Below are 19,404 nucleotides of genomic sequence, written 5' to 3'. Positions count from 1 at the left end.
TGTGAAATATTTTTTTTCTCATAAAAGAAATATTTTTTCTCATAAAAGAAATATTTATTTTAGTGTATGGTAATTATTCTAGATCCCATACTGTTTCTAATGAACAACTAAATGTTGGAAAGAGAAAAAAAAATTACATTATTACAACGAGTGATTTGAGCAGAAATTTATGAAACGATCCGAGTAAAGATTTAAACCTTAATTATTGATTATTACAAGTTTTTTATTTTATCTTTCTACAATTTTAATTGTGAATTGCCTGTTTATAGACCTTAGTAGTCAACACAAATCTGAATTTAATGAGAGAACTCAAAGTCCCAAACCCCACAAATCTTTCACACCTTTCAATGTTGGGAAAACTAAGAACCCCTTAATAATTAGCCTCAAAATCACATCCACACCATCTCCAACAAACCACAAACCCCAACATCCTCAAATCCCAAAATTAAGTCCTCCCTAAATATAGATGCCCCGAAATATCCTAAAATAAATTGAGGTTAGTATGAGTGTAAAGTTCCCAAATTCAAGGTTTCCCAACCAATCAAAATAATGTCTCCTTTCATTTAACAAAAAAAAAAACACTTTATAAAAAATTAAACAATAAACAATATAATTCAACCATTGTATTTTTTCAAAGAATAAATTCAAACCCATTTAAGTAATTTCCAAGATTCTTTGCATCTTCTTCATTTCCATTGCTAAGCCAAAAAGTAAAAGGAAAAAAAAAAAGCAAAAAGCAAATACAAAAACAAAAGGCCTTTCTCACACAAACAAAGATGATTAGCAAATTAGCAATGCTTAATAGAAATCAAGACTTTAATCTCATCTCTTGCTTTATGTAGAGCTATAAACACAACTCCATCACCACCCCCACCCCCACCACCATCACCACTCACCACTCACCACTCACCATTCACCATTCACCAACACCAACCCCAACCCATCCCTGCAAGAAACCAGAAGATTCCCATTTCCCATTTTCACATTTTCCTCAAACAAACAACAACATGGAAAAGAACCAAAAAAGTTGACAAACACAAACACCACCACCACCACCCAAAAACACCATTCTCTCTCTCCTCTTTTCTCTCACTTCCCTTATCCTTGACATCACCACCACCACCACCACACAGCCAAATCCACCTCCCCAAACTTCAAACCCTAACCCTAATTCCAAATCAAAAATCAATCAATCAATAAATCAATCCACATTGTGAGGTGATTAAAAAAAATAAACAAAAAGCCCCAAGCTTTGGATTTGAATGTGAAAACAATGAAGCAAATGTCACACCTTGACAACATTCCCTCCACACCAGGCAAGTTCAAGATGGACAAATCCCCTTACATCCACCACCACCACCACCGGCTCCTCCGCTGGCAATGGCATTCCTCCCTCGCCAAGCTCACTTTCTGGTCCTTCCTTTTTCTCGCCCTAATCTTCCTCTTCTTCCTCAAATCCCCTTCTTCTTCTTCCTCTTCATCTTTCTCCTCGGATCCTTCTAGAAGATCTCTCCGTACCTATTCCTGGGGTGGGCCCGCCTGGGAGAAGCGGGTCCGCTCCTCCGCCCGCGTCCGCTCCCGCAACGGCATCTCCGTCCTCGTCACCGGCGCCGCCGGTTTCGTCGGCACGCACGTCTCCTCGGCCCTCAAGCGCCGCGGCGACGGTGTTCTCGGCCTCGACAACTTCAACGATTACTATGACCCGTCCCTGAAGCGCGCCCGCCAGGCGCTCCTCGACCGGACCGGCGTGTTCGTCGTCGAAGGCGACATCAACGACTCCGCTCTCCTGAAGAAGCTCTTCGAGGTCGTCGCCTTCACCCACGTCATGCACCTCGCCGCCCAGGCCGGCGTCAGGTACGATGCCACGGAGTTTTTTACTTTTTTAAGTATACTCGTGTTTTTAGTTTGAGATTTCGGACTTTGAAAAGTTAATTAAATTATAAGCTTAGTTTCGATGAAGGAAAAAAAAATACAAATAAATAGAGAAAGAGTTTGAGGAAAATATAGACGTGTTGTAATTTTAGTTTTAAAATTTTGAAATTTTGAGCTTTAGAAAGTGAATTAAACTGACATAAACTTAGTTTTGATTACGAGAAGAAAGATACTAATAAATAGCAAAGGAATAACAGAGAGCGAGTTTTGAGGAAAATATAGTTGCTTTGTAATTTTAATTTTAGATAAAAATTTTGGAATTTCAAGATTTATAAAGTGAATTAAACTCCGGTTTAAGCTTTGTTTTGACGAAAAGAAGAGAGATACAAATAAATATCAAAGAAAGAATGGAGACAAAATTTGGAGAAAATATAGTTGCATTGTAATTTTAGTTTAAAATTTGTCTTGAGTTTTAAAAGATGAATAAAATTCTGTTGTAAACGTAGTTTTGACAAAGAGAAGAAAGATACAAATAAATAGGGAAGGAATAACGGAGACAGAGTGAAGAAAATATTGGTTGCATTGTAATTTTAGTCCAAAATTTTGAAATTTCGAGCTTTGGAAAGTGAATTAAACTCTGTTGTAAGCTTAGTTTTGATGTGGAGAAAAAAATACAAATAGATGCTGAGATACGGTTTGAGAGGGGCAAAAAAAAAAAAAAAAATACTTGCATTGTAATTTTGATGCAAAATGTTTGTTTAAATCATGCTCCGCGACTGCAGGTACGCCATGGAAAATCCCAGCTCTTATGTTCATAGCAATATAGCTGGTTTAGTTAATCTTCTCGAGGTTTGTAAAGAGGTTAATCCTCAGCCGGCGATTGTGTGGGCGTCGTCTAGTTCTGTTTATGGGCTTAACACTAAAGTTCCCTTCTCAGAAAGGGACCGGACGGACCAGCCTGCGAGTCTTTATGCGGCTACGAAGAAGGCTGGTGAAGAGATTGCACATACTTATAATCATATTTATGGACTATCATTAACCGGATTGAGATTTTTCACTGTTTATGGCCCTTGGGGAAGGCCAGACATGGCGTATTTCTTTTTCACAAGGGATATTTTGAAAGGGAAGGCGATTTCAATCTTCGAAGCGGCAAATCACGGGACGGTTGCGAGGGATTTTACCTACATTGATGATATTGTGAAGGGGTGTTTGGCTGCGCTGGACACTGCGGAGAAGAGTACCGGGAGTGGGGGGAAGAAGAAGGGGCCGGCGCAGTTGAGGGTGTTCAATTTAGGGAATACTTCTCCCGTACCGGTTTCGGATTTGGTCAGCATTTTGGAGAGGCTGTTGAAGGTGAAGGCGAAGAGGCACATAATGAAGTTGCCGAGGAATGGGGACGTTCAGTTTACTCATGCTAATATTAGTTGGGCTCAAAGGGAGCTTGGATATAAGCCCACTACTGATTTGCAGACTGGTTTGAAGAAGTTTGTGAGGTGGTATCTCAGTTACTATTCTGGTGGGAAGAAGGCTCCCCAATAAAGGGGAAAAAAAAAAGAAAAAAAAAAAAAAGAAGAAAAGAATTCTTTTTGAGTTGTGTTGTGGTGGTAGGAATATGATCCATTCCTATGAATTCTCGTTTATTACCAATTCTTATGATTGTTTCTTTCTTTCTTTCTTTCTTTTTAATATCTAAACATCTCTCTGTTAGTAATGATGCCAATATAAGGAGGACCTTGTTGTGTGTCCTAAACTGAAGAAGGGGTTTTGTGGGTTGATGACGACGGACATTGGAAATTGAGCATTGGACATTGTTTGATGGCCACTTCATAGCTCAGCTGTGTATTGAGAAAGGAAAAACAAAATTGAGGACTATCTATCTGTTTTCTTCTTATTCCTTTGGAATGTAATTGTTGTAGCTTTTCTTTTTTTTTTAGAATTTCACGAGTAATAGAGCAGATGCTGCTGATTGGTGGACATGTATCATTGCCCTGCGATTCAATAAAATAGCACACAGTAGTTTTTTTTTTTTTTTTTGTTCCTTTTCGTTTTTACTATTAGATGAAACTGAATTAAGGAGCTACTGTTGGATTTTTTTTTTCTGTAATGGGGCTGATTTTTATTTAACATAAATGGAATGGCATTACTTGTGTTGTTGAATTATTTATCTTGTTGTTGGCTGCAATTTTTGAATGTTTTGTGTATCTTCTACAGGCCACTTCCCTTGCCTCGCACTTATTCCATTTCAAACCAGCTTACTTGTGAATCTAAATCAGTATGCCCTTTTGTTTTGCTTGCTAGAGTTGACGAGAGTATCAAATCATTCTTCTATGTTGCTTCTACCTTGGTGTTTTCCTTTCCTTACTTACTGGTCTATGTTGTCTTATTCACACATGCTATATTTGTTGCCTAAGTTACTATATATTCTTGGAAGATTTATATTCAGAGATTGTATTCCGGGGAATGGAATGATTGAGAACTGAGTTTGCCTAAATATAGGAATGCCCATTTTGTTCAATTTCCTAATATTGACAGTTCAAACATGGACCACAACTCACTATGCTATCTTGACATCCTAAACCTTCTAGCTGAAAATGTGATATTAAACATCCCAGAAAAAAAAAAAAAGGGAACAATTTTGAAAATTATAACTCTTTCTAATTTTAAGTTATTTTGCATACATATATAAATAATATTCATCGACTCCACTCTTACTAAAATAAAATAACAAAAAGCCATTCATTCTCTTTATCTGGTTTTGTTCCTTTTCCTGATTCTAGGAGACTTTTCTTATGACGTCTATGTGCATCATCAGTGCCATCAATATTCTTCTTATCTTTGGCCATACAACCTGCAGATTTTTGTGTCTGGACGTTTTGGAGATTTTTGCTATTTTTGGAACAACTTTGTCTTTATTTATCATTTTATCATGCAATTGCTATTGTTCTACTTTTTTCAACGAAGAGAATCAGGACAAACATCTTGTAAGGTAATAGTGACAGATGTAGAGATTCTTGGATTGGAAGCTGGTGATTTTGTCCAGATTTCTATGAAGTGGGCATGAACTTTGGTATCATATACAACTACTCCAGTGGACATTCTTCCTATTGTTGAAGTTATCGGGCTTTTCAGAAACCATAAAAGGGGCTTCCGCTGCAGCGCCGCGGCTTTTCCAGCAAAATAAAAGACGGAAAAAAAAAAGCCATTCCTCCTCATTTTAACTCTCCAAACCGCTGTCCTTCTCCAAAACTCAACCAAATACCAAACGCAACCCCAAAAACCCAGAAAAATCGAAATTCCACCACGTATATTCCTCGTCCCACCAAATTTTCTCCATTTCCACAACTTTCTCACCCACCCACTCATCCTCTCCACTTGTAACCTCCAACTCTCCGGTTCTCACACCATTGGCGCTCAATATAGCAAGGATTCAAAGGGTTTTTCTTCCTCCATTCTCAATCTTTACATTTAATAAGTATCTTTCGAGATTTCATCCGGATTTTGAGAACAAATTTGGTAGAAGTGAAACCCTAGTTTTTGGTGGACGAATTTTGGGATTATTTTTGAATTTTTTGGATAATCTTGAAATTAGAGTGTGGAATTATGGAAACCTTGGTGCTTTGAAAGAATTTCTGGTTGTTGGACAATTATTTGAGAAAATATTTGTGAATTTGAGAAACTCGTGGAGATTGGTGCTATTGGTGAGGAATCGTGGATTGTTACTTTTGAGGATTGTGGAATTTTTGTCGGTTTGGGTGATTGGTTTTTGTGGCTTGTGAATTTATTTTTATTCTGTTCATTTCACTTATACGAATTTAGAATTTGAGTTTTATTACGGTAAAAAATTCTTAAAAATAATTATATTTAATTTTTTTATTACAATAAAAAACTCTCGTATAAAGTCACAATCTAAATTTGAATTTAAAACTCAAATCAATAAATTAAACGAGTATTTGTCTTTGTGATTATTGTGCTTGGGTTTGGATTGTTGTTTCCATTGATTTGTCTTGTGAAATTGATTTGGTTTGGGGTTTGCTTGAAGCCTATCTTATTTTGTTGATTGTGAATTGTCGGGGGTTGTTGGTTGATGGTTCTTGTACAAAGAATTTGAGTTAATTCTTATGATTTGGACTTGCTCTTGTGCTTGAAAATGCCAAACCAAAAGGCAGTGGCCATTACGAACAAGAAGGAGGCTCCTAAGCCCGCCAAAAAAGTGAATAAATTTATAAATGAAAAGGTCGAAGAACTTTACCATGAGTGCATAAAATGGCGGCTAGCCTAAAAGAGATGGGCATGCAATTTATTGCAAAAGATTTCCCCCAATATGCGGAAGTGATTGTATCGGATGGTTGGAAATTCTTTCAAGACCTTAGAGACAGTTGCTTGGACATATGTTCGTGAGTTTTATGTGAAAGGTTCGAAATGTGGAAATTAGTTTTGTTCATTTCGCGGATTTGAGTTGAGATGTGGCATTTTTTAAGAATTTTTTACTGTAGCAGAAAAAGTTAAATGTGACATTTTCTGAGAGTTTTTTACTGTATAAATTTAAAACTGAAAACTCAAATCGGTGAAATGAACGAGAAGTATAACGCAAACACCATCAACAAGCATTTCAAATTAGATTACCGGACATTGATGAACGAGGAATACATGAAAAACCCCAATATAGATGACATGGTGAAGGCTATTTGCTCTAATGGATGCTGTTGGTCAATTGCACGTGGTACCGAGTCGACGTTTAATAAGAAATACCTTGCCAAGGACTCGAACATATGACATCACTTCTAATGCACAAGGATGTATCTGACATCCCATATGTCAGAGGTCATTCGAGAGCGGGCCTTTGTCCTTTATGCTATAAAGATGGGGTTAGAATTCAATGTTGGTGCATGTATTCAAACAACCATCTCCCATGCCGACCAAAGCACTCGAGTGGCATTAGCGGTTCCATCGCTAATCACAGAACTTATTCAAGCAGCGGGTGTGAACACAAGTGATGATACGGCCTTTTTAGACTCTGTGCGGCCCTTGGATAAGAACGACATTCACCAGATTTGGAATAACCAAGCCGAGGAAGGTGAAGAAGCCGACCTTTATGACATGATTGAACAACAAGGATAAGAGATGAAGGCCCAGGCCTAAGGTCGCTTGACCTCTTCCACTATATTTGATTGTCCTTTCGGTTCGATCACTACAATACAAAGACAATGACTACTTCAATTTAAGGCTCGCCACAATCTCTTACAATTGTCAGACTTTAACTTAGAATGTTAGCTATTCTTTACACACCAAATTACAAGGGATTGGCAACCTAAGACTTTGGTGGAATAGTGAAATTTTAAACTTAGATCACTCAAGAAGATCTCCTTCAATTTTGTTTGATTACAAGTAGGATACTAGGAGATGTTTTTCACACTAAAGCAAAAATAATCTCAAGTTTAGCTGAAAGTGTGTATCGAAAGCTTAAAAATCAAAGGAATTTATGCAATTTGAGTTCAAGGATATTTGGATACTCTTTGGAGCTCTTAAAAAATGTTCAAGAAGAATTTTGGACCATAAAAGATCTCTTATTTGTTAAAACGGAAATAGTAGAAAATATGCCAATATGAAAAGCTTAAGAAAGTATATAGGCCAATTTTTAGTTATAGAAATTAATAGGCCATAACTTGTCAAGTTATGGTTCATAACCAGACAAGTTATGGACAAAAATCGTGAATTATGGACAATAACTTGTCAAGTTATGATTCATAACCAGATGAGTTATGGATAAAAACAGTAATTTGACCTATTTATTAACTTATGTAAACTATTGGCCTATTAATTTTAATTCATCTCAAGTCTTGGCATATTTTTTTCTTTCTCCCTTGTTAAAAAGTACGAAATAGAGTCATTTGGGCTCGTGTCTAACGACTAGTTAAATTAGAAAAAATAGTAGAAAATAGGCCAATATGAAAAGCTTAAGAAAGTATATATGCCAATTTTTAGTTATAGAAATTAATAGGCCATAACTTGTCAAGTTATGGTTCATAACCAGATAAGTTATGGATAAACTTGTCAAGTTATGGTTCATAGCTAGACAAGTTATGGACAATTATGGACAATAACTTGTCAAGTAATGATTCATAACCAGACTAGTTATGGACGAAAACAATAATTTGACCTATTTATTAACTTATGTAAACTATTAACCTATTAATTTTAATTCATCTCAAATTTTGGCCTATTTTCCTTTTTCTCCCGTTAAATTAGTGCCTAACAACTAACGGGCCTAACAACTAACGGGCCTAACAACTAGCCGTTAGGCACGTTCGGTTACCCATTCGGTTAACTAGACGATGTCAATGCAGCCACTAAATGTGGCTTCTAGGAAGGCTTAAAAATTTAATTTACACAATTTTCAAACACAAGTCTTTTTTTATACAAATAAAACATCCCTCAATTTTTTTGTAATTTTTAAAAATCATTTGGATGTAAAACTGTTGCTCGCAAGAATTTCAAAAACAGTTTTTAATGAGAAACTTTTAGCTAAATTAATGAGATAATTTATGCCAAGTGCTCGAACATCAAACACAAGACTAAAGTTGTAAAAATAAACCTATGTGAGAAAGTCTTGTACATTATTTTTTCAAGCTTCATTTTCCCACTTTCAAGCTTTGAATTTGAGAGCACTTTTTAACATTTTTCAATCTTTCTTGAGTAATCTACTTACTTAAACAATTTAAGCATAAAACAAACTCAAGAAAAAAATGTTAGTAAATAATCAATCAATTTATTTGTCATCATCAAAATCATTATTAATTAATTTAATGAAATCTTGGAGCTAACATTTTCATGCATTTCTCAAGTTCATCAATGTCTGGCAATCTAACCTGAAATGGTGTTTGCATCATATTTGATATCCACATTTCGAATCTTAGACTTATACCCCCTAATATGATCAGCGTTGGCATAGAACTCGCGAACATATGTCAAAGCAGCTATCTTTAGAGTCTCGATAATAAATTCCCAACCACGCAATACAATCACTTCCGCGTACTGGGGGAAATCTTTCACAATGAATTGCATGCCCCTCTCCTTTAGGGCTGGCCGCCATTTTCTGCACTCATGGTAAAGTTCTTCGGCCTTTTCATTTACAAGGTTCTTCGCTTCTTTGGCGGGCTTAGGAGCCTCCTTCTTGTTCTTAGTGGCCACTGCCTTTCGCTTTGGCATTTTCAAGCACAAGAGCAAGTTCAAATCACAAGAATTAACTCAAATTGTTTGCACAAGAACCACTAACCAACAACTCTCGGCAATTCACAATCATCCAAATAAGATAGGCTTTGACCAAAGCAAACCCCTCACCAAATCAATTTCAAGGCACAAACCAATCGAAACAACAATCCGAGCACAATAATCACAAAGACAACATAAATTTACAAGCCACAAAAAACCAATCACCCAAACCGACAAAAATTCCATAATCCTCTAGAGTAACAATCCACAATTCGTCACCAATAGTAACAATCTCCACAAGTTTCTCAAAGTCACAAATATTTTTGCAAATAATTGTCCAACAACTAGCACCAAGGTTTTCATAATTCTATACTCCAATTTCAAGACTATCCAACAAATTCAAAAATAATCCCAAACTTTGTCCACCAAAAACTAGGGACTTTTACCAAATTTTTTCTCAAAATCCGGATGAAATCTCTGACTTACTTGATGTGAAGATTGAGAATGGAAGAAGAAAAACCCTCGAATCCTTACTATATTGAGCGCCAATGGTGGGAGAACCAGAGTGTTGGAGGTTATAAGTAGAGAGGATGAGTGGGTGAGTGAGAAAGTTGGTGGAAATGGAGAAAACATGGTGGGAAGAGGAAGATTCTTGGTGGAGTTTCGATTTTTCTGGGTTTTTAGGGTTGAGTTTTGGTGAAGGGGATGGCAATTTGGAGAGTTAGAATGAGGAGGAATGGCTGTTTTTTTTTTTTTTTCCGTGTTTTATTTTGCTGGAAAACCCGCGGCGCTGCAGCGGATCAGAAGCCCCTTTCAGGGTTTCTGAAAAGCCCGATTGCTGCAGCGCGGATGAAAAGCGAATTTTCTTGCTGTTTCACCTCGGGTAAGGCACTCACTGCAGCGAGTTATAACATTGCTGCAGCGGGAGCACTTTGCATTCGTCTCTGGCAAGTCACTCGCTGCAGTGAGTTTAACTGCCGCTGCAGCGGGCACAATTACAATTTCCTGTCGGGTTCGAAAATCGCTGCAGCAGGAGTGACTTCCGCTGCAGGCCAAAACAATGCACTGGCCTCTGTAATGTAATCCGCTGCAGCCCGAAACTTGTCCGATGTAGCCCAAATCACTGCAGACTCTTACACAAGCATCCCTAAGATGCAACTACGTTTCCGTACATGTGTTATTTCCTGGAACGTCTCCTAAGGCGAGAGTCCAAGCTGTGCAGTTTTAGATGCCAACCATATCTGAGAAGTACCACATCATGTATAAGTACTCGTGTTATGTTGCTATAGATTAAGGAATTTATCTTGTCCGCATACAACCATTATTAAATTTAGAAAGAAAGACGAAAATAAGTATGGAACTTATTTGTATGAATTTAGGACAAAGTTATTAAGCATTTATCTCACAATCAAAATATCAATAAAATATTTAAAGTTTCAAAAGCAATGTAAAAGTAAAAAATAATAATAATAAAGCAATGAAAAATACTCACTTGAAACTCGGCATGCTACTCTCTAGGTGCTACCCGGCGTTAGAAGTTAGGTAGATGGGAGAAAGTTCGATTTTGTTTAATTTTTCATTTTAGGCAAGTATAAATGTTTTATCAGTAGCATTTAGATTTTGATATTAACTGAGGGTAAATTTCAAAAAGAAAAGAAAAAAAAAAGGGTAGTTTGTGGATTTTTTTATTAAAACCAAACTTCATATTTACTTAATTAAATTATTATTATTATTATTATTATTTTATTTTGACAGTTACGCCATAAGTCTTAAAAATTAGAATTACGCACAGCTCATTACCCAAACAGCATTTTAAATATTGTATGTAATTATACAATTATAGAAATACAAGATATTACAAAATAGATAAGCTTTTTTTTTAACGTTATGAACAAAATTGGACAAATACTTTAGAGCTCCAATGAATTTCACTTATTTAAAAACGCCAATTTTATGGTTGGAATGGATAGCATTTGCCCTCCCTCTCTAAAGGCTTTTTTGTTCTAAAGAAGGCGGCGATATTGGTTTCCAGTTTGAGTGATATTTGTAGTATTGAAAGAGAAAAATTAATTGGTTTCAAGCAAAAAAAAAAAAAAAGGAAAATAATAAGTAATTTTGGTGAATTTAATGAGTGAATAAAATAGGTTAATAAAGAGTGATTTCATAAAATTGTCTATGCCCGAAATTTCACTTATAAACAATATATTAACATTGTATAAAAATTATTAAAAAATAGTAAAAAGTCTTAGAAAAATAAAAATAAATTGCAAAAAACACTTCTGCGTTTTTTATTTTTTGAAAATTTTTACTAGTTTTTTTTTTCACTAATACCTATAGTTTAAATAATTTTATCAAAATCCTCATTCCTTAACTCATTTTGAACTCAATTCTCCCCAACTACATTGGTGGGGGAAAAGTTGTAAAAATGTTTTTAAGTTTATTTTTTATATATATTTTTAAAGATTTTGGTCTCGTTCTTTACGCGAATTTGAGTTGAAAACTTGAGTTAAAAAGTAAATTTATGTCAAAGAAAACATTATAACAAAAAAGAAATTTAAACTTTTATAAGAGAAAACACTGTACCTTATCCTTATTCCTTAACTCATTTTGAACTCACTTCTCTCCAACTACATTGGCGGGGAAAAGTTGTAAAAATGTTTTTTTTAATTGATTTTTTATATATATTTTTTTAGAATTTTGGTCCTATTCTTTACGTAAATTTGAGTTAAAAAGTAAATTTATGTTAAAAAAATATTGTACTAAAAAAATTAAATTTAAATTTTTATAAGAAAAAACATTGTAGTAAAAAAATTTTAGTTGTGATTAGAATTGTGAAAAGAACACCCCCTTTGTTTAATTATTATCTAATACTTTTCGACTTTGTTGTGATTATAAAGGAAAATATGAATCTGCTCAATACAATTTTACCAAATCATCCCTTATCAACCATTTTGAAACATGTGATGTCAACCATATTTAGTTAGATTTCTAATAAATTTGGATAGAATGGGCTTTTAAACATTTTTTCATGATAGGGAATGCAAATATCACTTTTGAAAACTCGGAGGGAAAGTTGACATGATCAATAATGTGGGTATTAGTATTACCAAGTATTTGGACCAAACGGGTGCTTTGGACGCTTTTATATACTTGAAGAGGTAAAATGAACGCTTTTAAAAATTCCTAGTCATGCTGAACTGAGAACATAGATGTGGGGAAATTAATGAAATTAATCCTTAATTATTCGTTTACAGAATTGATGAAGTAGAACTGTATCTAAGAAATTGAAATCCAATTTCACTCTAATTATTCTTAAAAAAAAGAAAGAAATAAGAGAATTTGAGAAAGAAAGATACAAGATGACTATTAAATTTTAAGTTGAAAAACTATGAGCATTTTTAAAATATAAATAAAAACACCTTTTAAGGAAGAAATACAAAAATTACCCTCCGAAAGATAGCTCTTTACATTTAAGGCACCAATGCCATAAACTTCAATTTATGTACCCAATTCACCAAAAAAAAATCCTGAAAGGATATTTTTATATGCTAATACTATGATATTTTTTCTTCTTGACAAGGATGACTAGAAAATTAACTTTTTCTTTAAATCAAAAGATAGCAAGAGACTAGATGACATAAATGTAAAGATGTTGAATTTTTTAGGCATACTACGGAATTTCCAGAGGTATTGAGTGGCAAGTTTTAAAGGTCGGTAAGCAAGATGAAAAAGTGACACTATTCAGGGGCATTTATGAAATAGTCATCTCTATCATTGAAACACACAAATCGAGCTTCTCTTTTTACAACAAAATTAACAGTATCCCATCAAAATTTCTGTTGCACAATCCAAGAATGAAGCTAAAACAAAAAAATCAACACATTCAAAAATCATACTTCGTTCTTCCACTCTTCAAGACAAGGCACAACATATCTGATATATCAGAATAGGAATTGAAGAAATTCCAAGACTCGAGCATCAGGCGTTTCCTTGACCCTTTAAAATGAACAACCTATATCCAAGATATGAGAACGTATGAGGATCCATGCAAAAAACCACCAACTTTAGACTTTATCAAAGATTCTCATAGAAAAAGAAGTTTCATGATTTTTCAATAGAAATACCTTGACATCTAAAGGCATGCCATGAAATTGACCAGCACCTTCTGGTGGTGTCCAATTGTATGTGGCACAGGGTAAAAATAATACTGAGGCGCCACCAACATCTTCAAGAAAAACTCGTGGTTTGGAAAATCTCGACGCGTCAAAAGAAGGATGAGACTTCACAACCCAAGCAAGAGCTAACTGATCCCCGAGCATTCGAGAAGCATTCATGTACTTTGATTTGTAAATTTCAAGCACTTCTTGTAAAAATTTCTTTGCCCTGCAATACCATACAGGCTCATGAAAGTAAGATTCGGCTTAAACTTGTTAAACTTGAACGCCAAAAGACAGAAAATAGATTGAAAAACTTTAAATACATTTCTAGTTCCATTGTAACCAAATTGGAGTTAAAGGAAACCAATGCACACCTTAAAATGCCATCAGCAGTTCCCCTCACAGCTATGAATCCTGAATTCAGAGGTTGTGCTTTGTTATTCCTGAAGGTGAAAGCCAGATGAAAATTTGGAAAGTCATGAAATATGTGTCCTAAATCATCAACAACAGCTATATCCGAGTCGGTGAATATGTAGTGACTAATGTGCTCCGGTTTCTGAGAAAGCTCCCAAAGCCTTGCTTCTAAGAAGGCCTGAATTAGCAACACAATTTTTAAATTCAGTTTTGTCATAATAAAACCAGAAAATTACTACCACAACAATAGAAAAGAAACCATGTACTAACAATGACTAAAGTCACCCCATTGCGAAAGGGAAAAATCATAAAATAATTTGCACTTTTGAGATAATTTCAAACAAAAGGCTAAAGTTTATGGGGATGCTAAAATAACAAAACATATTAGAAAGCCAGATATGTGAGTGCATCATTTAATCACACGAAACACTGAAAAAACCTGAGCAGCATGCTATTCCTACACAGAGTCTTCTAACTACAATTAACGCGTGCAATGTGCTCTTACAATGTAAGACCTGATTCTTTGAAGCATCAACTTGTCTCGCGAATATTCACCTTGGATTGGATAAACAGTTACCCCATTCCTGCTAATTGAAAGATCAGATGCTGGGTCTGTAAGAATGAAAATATTGGTTTTAGGCATTGTCACCTGCACAATATAACATGTAAGATTCATATGGTTTCTTCTATGCAACACTCAGAAACATTATGACGTCCAACTAAAATACTAACAATCTTAAAACGCAATATATAGAATACAAACCTCAAGGTTCTAGCCAAAAGAAACTTGGATCAAGAACTAGTACATAGTTATACAAAATGCACGTTGAAAAAGTACATTCTATTGCTTTCCAAGTAGGTTATTAATGTTTGAAGCAAATATAAGATGATAATCCAGTCTATACATTACCTGAATGAAGTTAACAAAAGTGTGCAAAATGGCCATTGACCTCTCTTCTGTGCTATATGAAGCATTCCCAACAACAACCAAGTTTGATGCCCTCTCATCCGCACGCACACCGAGGGAGGAATTGTAAATGGTAAAGACAGTGACAAATGCTATGTTGTTTCCAAAAGTGGATGCATGGGAGGAGGTTGAAAAATGGGTCTTGTTGAGAGCTTTAGTGCCTGCTCTAGAGAAAACAAAAACCAAATAAGAAACCTTAAACAAAAAGATGACTAAAACCAACACTAACTGCTAAATTTTTCTAACCACCATATCACAACATATAAAGAATATCTCCTCATGAGACACAATCATTCACTGCAACAAGAAAAACTAGCTACAGAAGAACAGAGTCAAAGTTCTTCCATAAGAGCCTGTTCACTGGGATGTTGACAGAATAGAAATAAAAATAAAAAACAACAATTTAAGGGAAGAAATCTTCTGAATATGCCAAAGGAGAATGCCCAACAAGCATACCAGAGTGGATTTCTAAGAAGAGAATAATTAACAAACAATGTATTAATAAAATGGAACTTCAAACCAATTTCATAGCAAAACCAAATTCTGTGGAAAAATTCTTCAAACTATTAAAATTTATACTAATCAACAAACAATTTCTTACGAAAATGGTACTTAGAAGTTAGATCTAATTTCACAGCACAAATTCTACGGAAAATTTCTTCCACCTATCAAAATTAATACTGATCAACTAATAATTCTTACTAGTACTCAGAAACAATTTCACCGCAAACCCAAATTCTATGGGAAAATTATTCCACACATACGTAGTATATATACGAGTTTTTAATAGTTACGTTTCCATTCACCTCTAAATATATAAATAAGATTCTAATTTTATTAATTATTATTAATTTTTTTTTGTTAACTATTCAATTTATTACAACCGGTCGGATTAATATCTGTGGCTATTGAGAGAGGGGGGATGAAAAAGAACCTTGGCATTGCAGACGATTGGGCAAGCCTTCGCCAGCAGCTGGACCAAGAACCAAATGATCAAACTTTTTGCCCTTTTTCGTGGGTAGATCTTGGAAGGTTTTGCTCTGATGCAATTCCCTAACTAAAAATTCACGGCATATATATTCACCATCAAGCTTGCTTCCCAAAAATAATAATAATAATAATGATGATGGAAATAGAAATCAGAAAAAAAAAAAAAAAAAATCCGAGTAAGAAGTACCGCTGAAAAAATAGGGAAGAAAGCAAAGGAGAGGAAGAAAGATGAGGAAACGACGCCATCCACTGGGTACTTTCGTCATCACCACAGAGACACCATCTATATGCAGACCTCTGATTTCATTTAATGTTTGCTTTGCTTGGATTTTTTGTTTTTGCTGCTAGAAATTCCTAGTAATTCTCATGGCAGTGTTTCTCCGCGTGATCGGAGATAATTCTAACGAGATCGCTTCTCGCCTTTTCTCTCTCTCAGGTCATTCTTTCAGAATTACCCAATGCAACTTACTTTGGAAATACTTTTTTGTTTAATACATATTTTTAGATTATTTTAACCGATGGCCTTAAATTTTAATATTATTCTTAGTTTACCTTTAAAAAGAAAAAAAAAAATCTCTCTGATAGACCACTCTATAGTAGTTTCAATTTTAACCATTAAATTTAATTAAAATTACATTAAATTAAAATCACATAACATTCAAAAAATATACATAAGGGATAGATTTTAATACAGATTAAATGGTTAAAAAATAAAAAATTATTAGTAATTATTTTTTTAAAGACTACTAAAAAAACATTGATATTTTTATTGCACAACATTCTCAAATACATTTTTTTTTATATATACCCTATAAATAATTTATTATTTAATCTTCTAAATGTGCTCAACTAAACTTTTTTTTTCTTTTTTTACTGAACTCAACTATCAAGAGAGTAACGAATAAGTACAATTAAACATAGGTTGGCCATGAAGAGATCATCCCAAAACATGAGCTATGTAGACCTAGAAGGCCAGATATGGATGAGTCGCAAATCAAGACCTCATGGAAGCTTTTATAATAAAGCTAATTTGTTCCCCGTTCATTTCGCTGATTCGAGTTTAGAATTCGAGTTTTGCTACAGTAAAAAGCTCTTACAAACAATCACATCTAACTTTTTTGCTACAGTAAAAAGCTCTCACATAAAATCACATCTCAACTCGAATTAAAAATTCGAATCAGCGAACTAAACGGGCCTAAGTAAGCAAGGTTGGGGAATTTTAACAAATCCTCGTTCACTCATTGTGCGACTTCCAAAAGAGTTGAGTAGTTTCCTTCTTCGGGGTTTCTGGAGGCTGGTGTGGGAAATAATCCGTCCTACATTTGGCGGAGTATTATTTGAGGACGGGGCTTACTTCAAGCCAGTGTTCATTAGATTAATATTGGGGATGAGAATAGAATTCAGGTTTTCAGAGACCCTTGGTTGAGCCGTTCCACTAGTTTTCTACCCATTATATACTCGTCCAAGGCCGGGGGGAGGAGGATATTTTGATTGCGGATTATGACTGGCGATGGAATAGGGGGAGAGTTTGTGAAGCTCTATGGGGAGTGGATCAGGAGTTAGCTATAGGTAATCCAATCGGTCACTTACACCGAGATGATTGCTTAATTTGGCATTATAGTGGGAATTGGGGGGTTATGCAGTAAAATCTTCCTATCATGTGGCAGAGGAAAAGTTCTTCCGTATGTAGGGGCGGGGATGGTTGCTCTCTCAATGGCGAAAGAAGTTGTGGAATGCGAAAATTCTGAATAAAATAAAAATACATGCATGGCGTGCATGCAATGAAGCACTTGCCGCTACTACTAGTCTGAACCATCATTGTGGTATTAAGGTGCAGAAAGGTAAAAAGGAAGGCGTTGTGATTTTTTGTGCACTTTTATGGAGTACTAGTTGAGTCACGTGAGAAATAACTTTATGAGTTTGATGGTGCATCAAAACACATGACCTCTTTAAAAGTAAAGTCAATTAATTGGAGAAAAAAATATTTTAAAAAATCATATCGAAAAAGAATTAAGGTTATATAGGAGTTTTTATAAATAAAAAAACAATTAAGTATGAAGACATTTGAAAAGAATTATTTTAATTAAAAGAAAGTGAAGAAAAAGAGTATTTCCAAGAAGAATATTATTAAAAAAAAAGTAAAGGTAAAAAATGGTTAGGGGAAAAACAAAAAGAAATGTCAATAAACAAAAGAAAAGAAGAAAAATAAAAAAAAGATAAAAAGAAGGAAAGTTAAAAAAAAGTATTAAAGTTATATAGGAGTTTTTGAAAAAAAAAAAAAAGAAGAAGAATATATTTAAAAGGATTTATTTTAATTAAAAGAAAATAAGAAAAAATAAAGTATTTCAAAAAAGAATATTGTAAAAAACAACTGTCAAAGAATATTACTGGAGAAAAATAAAAAATATAATAGGCAAAAGAAAAGAAGAAAAAACTAAAAAATTAAAAAGAAAAAAGAGGAAAAAAGGAAAAGTTTAACAAAAAAATAAGAAAAATGAAGCCAACACGTGGTCTTCTTACGAGCTAAGTTCATTTGGTTGTTTTTATATATGTCAGATGTTAGACTGGATGTATAAATAGTCGTTAAAAAATTAAAGGACAAATTACACTTGTCCCCCCTAAACTTTTAGCGTTTTACCAAAATGCCCTATAAAGTTTAAAAATAATAAAATTTTCTCCTGAACAATTCGCCATGAGCACGCGTCTCCCTTTTTCGTCCCCTCTGTTAAATTTTGAACGTTAAGTGACCCGTGGAAGTCGCTGAGGCATTTAATTTTTATTGTAATATGAAATGACAATTTTGTCCATATACTCATCCCCTTCTCAGGTTCCCTTTTTATTTCGTTGTCATTTCTGAATTTTTCCCTAATTCCCATTTCTCATCCCTCACTAATTTTGCCCAAATTCGACGGGAAGAGTCGCAGTCCTGGGTCACTCCACCTTGCCTGAGTTCATGAATGGCGGCTAGCAATAGTACGAGAGGACAAAAGGGTTCGCACGCTCTGTAAGTATTAGGCCGAAATGTAGACGATGGGAAGGAGAAAGTAATGAGGAGGTTGAGACTAAAGTGCAGCTAAGATGCTATTGTAAGTTGGATTGTGTTGTGAAGATGGCAATGATCCGATTAAATTCGGGAAGACGGTTTTGGGGATGTTGCTTATACAAGGTTAATGTATAATTGTAAGTGAAAATATTGTGATAAAAATAAATCATCCCTATACGATTGCAATTCTAAAAAGTTTGTGGATTTCATGAATTGGTATGAGTTACCTTTCTTCAATTTTGGGTTTTGTTTACACTATTTTTGTGAGGTATTTAATTTTTATTGTAATATGAAATGATGATTTTGTCCATATACTCATCCCCTTCTCAGGTTCCCTTTTTATCTCGTGGTCATTTATGAATTTTGTCCTAATTCCCATTTCTCAACCCCTTCTCAACCCTCTCTAATTTTGCCCAAATTCGACGAGAAGAGTCGTAGCCTTGGGTCACTTCACCTTGCCTGAGTTCATGAATGGCAGCCAGCAATAGTACCAGAGGACAAAAGGGTTTGCACGGCTCTGTATGTATTGGGCTGAAATGTAGACGATGGGAAGGAGAAGGTAATAAGGAGGTTGAGACTAGAGTGCAGCCAATATGTTATTGTAAGTTGGATTGTATCGTGAAGACGGCAAGAACCCAATTAAATCCGGGAAGACAGTTTTGGGGATGTTGCTTATACAAGGTTAATGTATAATTGTAATTGAAAATAGTGAGAAAAAAAAATCATCCATATGCGATTGCAATTTTGAAAAG

The 19,404-nt window shown here is 34.8% G+C and overlaps 2 protein-coding genes across 3 annotated transcripts; one reads left to right on the top strand and one right to left on the bottom strand.

The window, feature by feature from the left end:
- The first annotated feature begins 760 nt into the window (after positions 1–760).
- LOC21408270 (UDP-glucuronate 4-epimerase 3) lies at positions 761–4,032 on the top strand. The gene is made up of 2 exons (XM_010100622.2): positions 761–1,854; positions 2,655–4,032. The coding sequence occupies exons 1-2, from the start codon at positions 1,274–1,276 to the stop codon at positions 3,409–3,411; spliced, it is 1,338 nt and encodes a 445-aa protein (XP_010098924.1). The 5' UTR covers positions 761–1,273; the 3' UTR covers positions 3,412–4,032.
- Positions 4,033–12,850: 8,818 nt separating this feature from the next.
- LOC21408267 lies at positions 12,851–16,052 on the bottom strand. 2 transcript variants are annotated; one of them, XM_024167329.1, is made up of 7 exons: positions 15,797–16,052; positions 15,554–15,676; positions 14,563–14,780; positions 14,158–14,301; positions 13,613–13,830; positions 13,206–13,464; positions 12,851–13,093 (listed from the first exon to the last, which is right to left on the bottom strand). In XM_024167329.1, the coding sequence occupies exons 1-7, from the start codon at positions 15,873–15,875 to the stop codon at positions 12,965–12,967; spliced, it is 1,170 nt and encodes a 389-aa protein (XP_024023097.1). In that variant the 5' UTR covers positions 15,876–16,052; the 3' UTR covers positions 12,851–12,964. The 2 variants fall into 2 exon arrangements, with proteins under 2 accessions (XP_024023097.1, XP_024023098.1); XM_024167330.1 differs by lacking the exon at positions 15,797–16,052 and having other exon boundaries at positions 14,563–14,785; positions 15,554–15,612.
- Positions 16,053–19,404: the final 3,352 nt, after the last annotated feature.

The sequence above is a fragment of the Morus notabilis genome, unplaced genomic scaffold, assembly GCF_000414095.1.
Source record: "Morus notabilis unplaced genomic scaffold, ASM41409v2 Scaffold100, whole genome shotgun sequence".
Lineage (NCBI taxonomy): Eukaryota > Viridiplantae > Streptophyta > Magnoliopsida > Rosales > Moraceae > Morus > Morus notabilis.
The sequence above is the reverse complement of the archived record's forward strand: the minus strand, read 5'-3'. Positions and strand labels throughout refer to the sequence as shown.

Excerpts from the sequence above, each read along its gene's own strand:
- LOC21408270 (XM_010100622.2), top strand. The coding sequence starts at position 1,274 with ATGAAGCAAATGTCACACCTTGACAACATTCCCTCCACACCAGGCAAG. Across the intron at positions 1,855-2,654 it reads GCCGCCCAGGCCGGCGTCAG|GTACGCCATGGAAAATCCCA; the intron begins GTACGATGCCAC and ends CCGCGACTGCAG.
- LOC21408267 (XM_024167329.1), bottom strand. The coding sequence starts at position 15,875 with ATGACGAAAGTACCCAGTGGATGGCGTCGTTTCCTCATCTTTCTTCCT. Across the intron at positions 15,677-15,796 it reads TCTTCCCTATTTTTTCAGCG|TTAGGGAATTGCATCAGAGC; the intron begins GTACTTCTTACT and ends GTGAATTTTTAG. Across the intron at positions 13,465-13,612 it reads ACTGCTGATGGCATTTTAAG|GGCAAAGAAATTTTTACAAG; the intron begins GTGTGCATTGGT and ends ATGGTATTGCAG.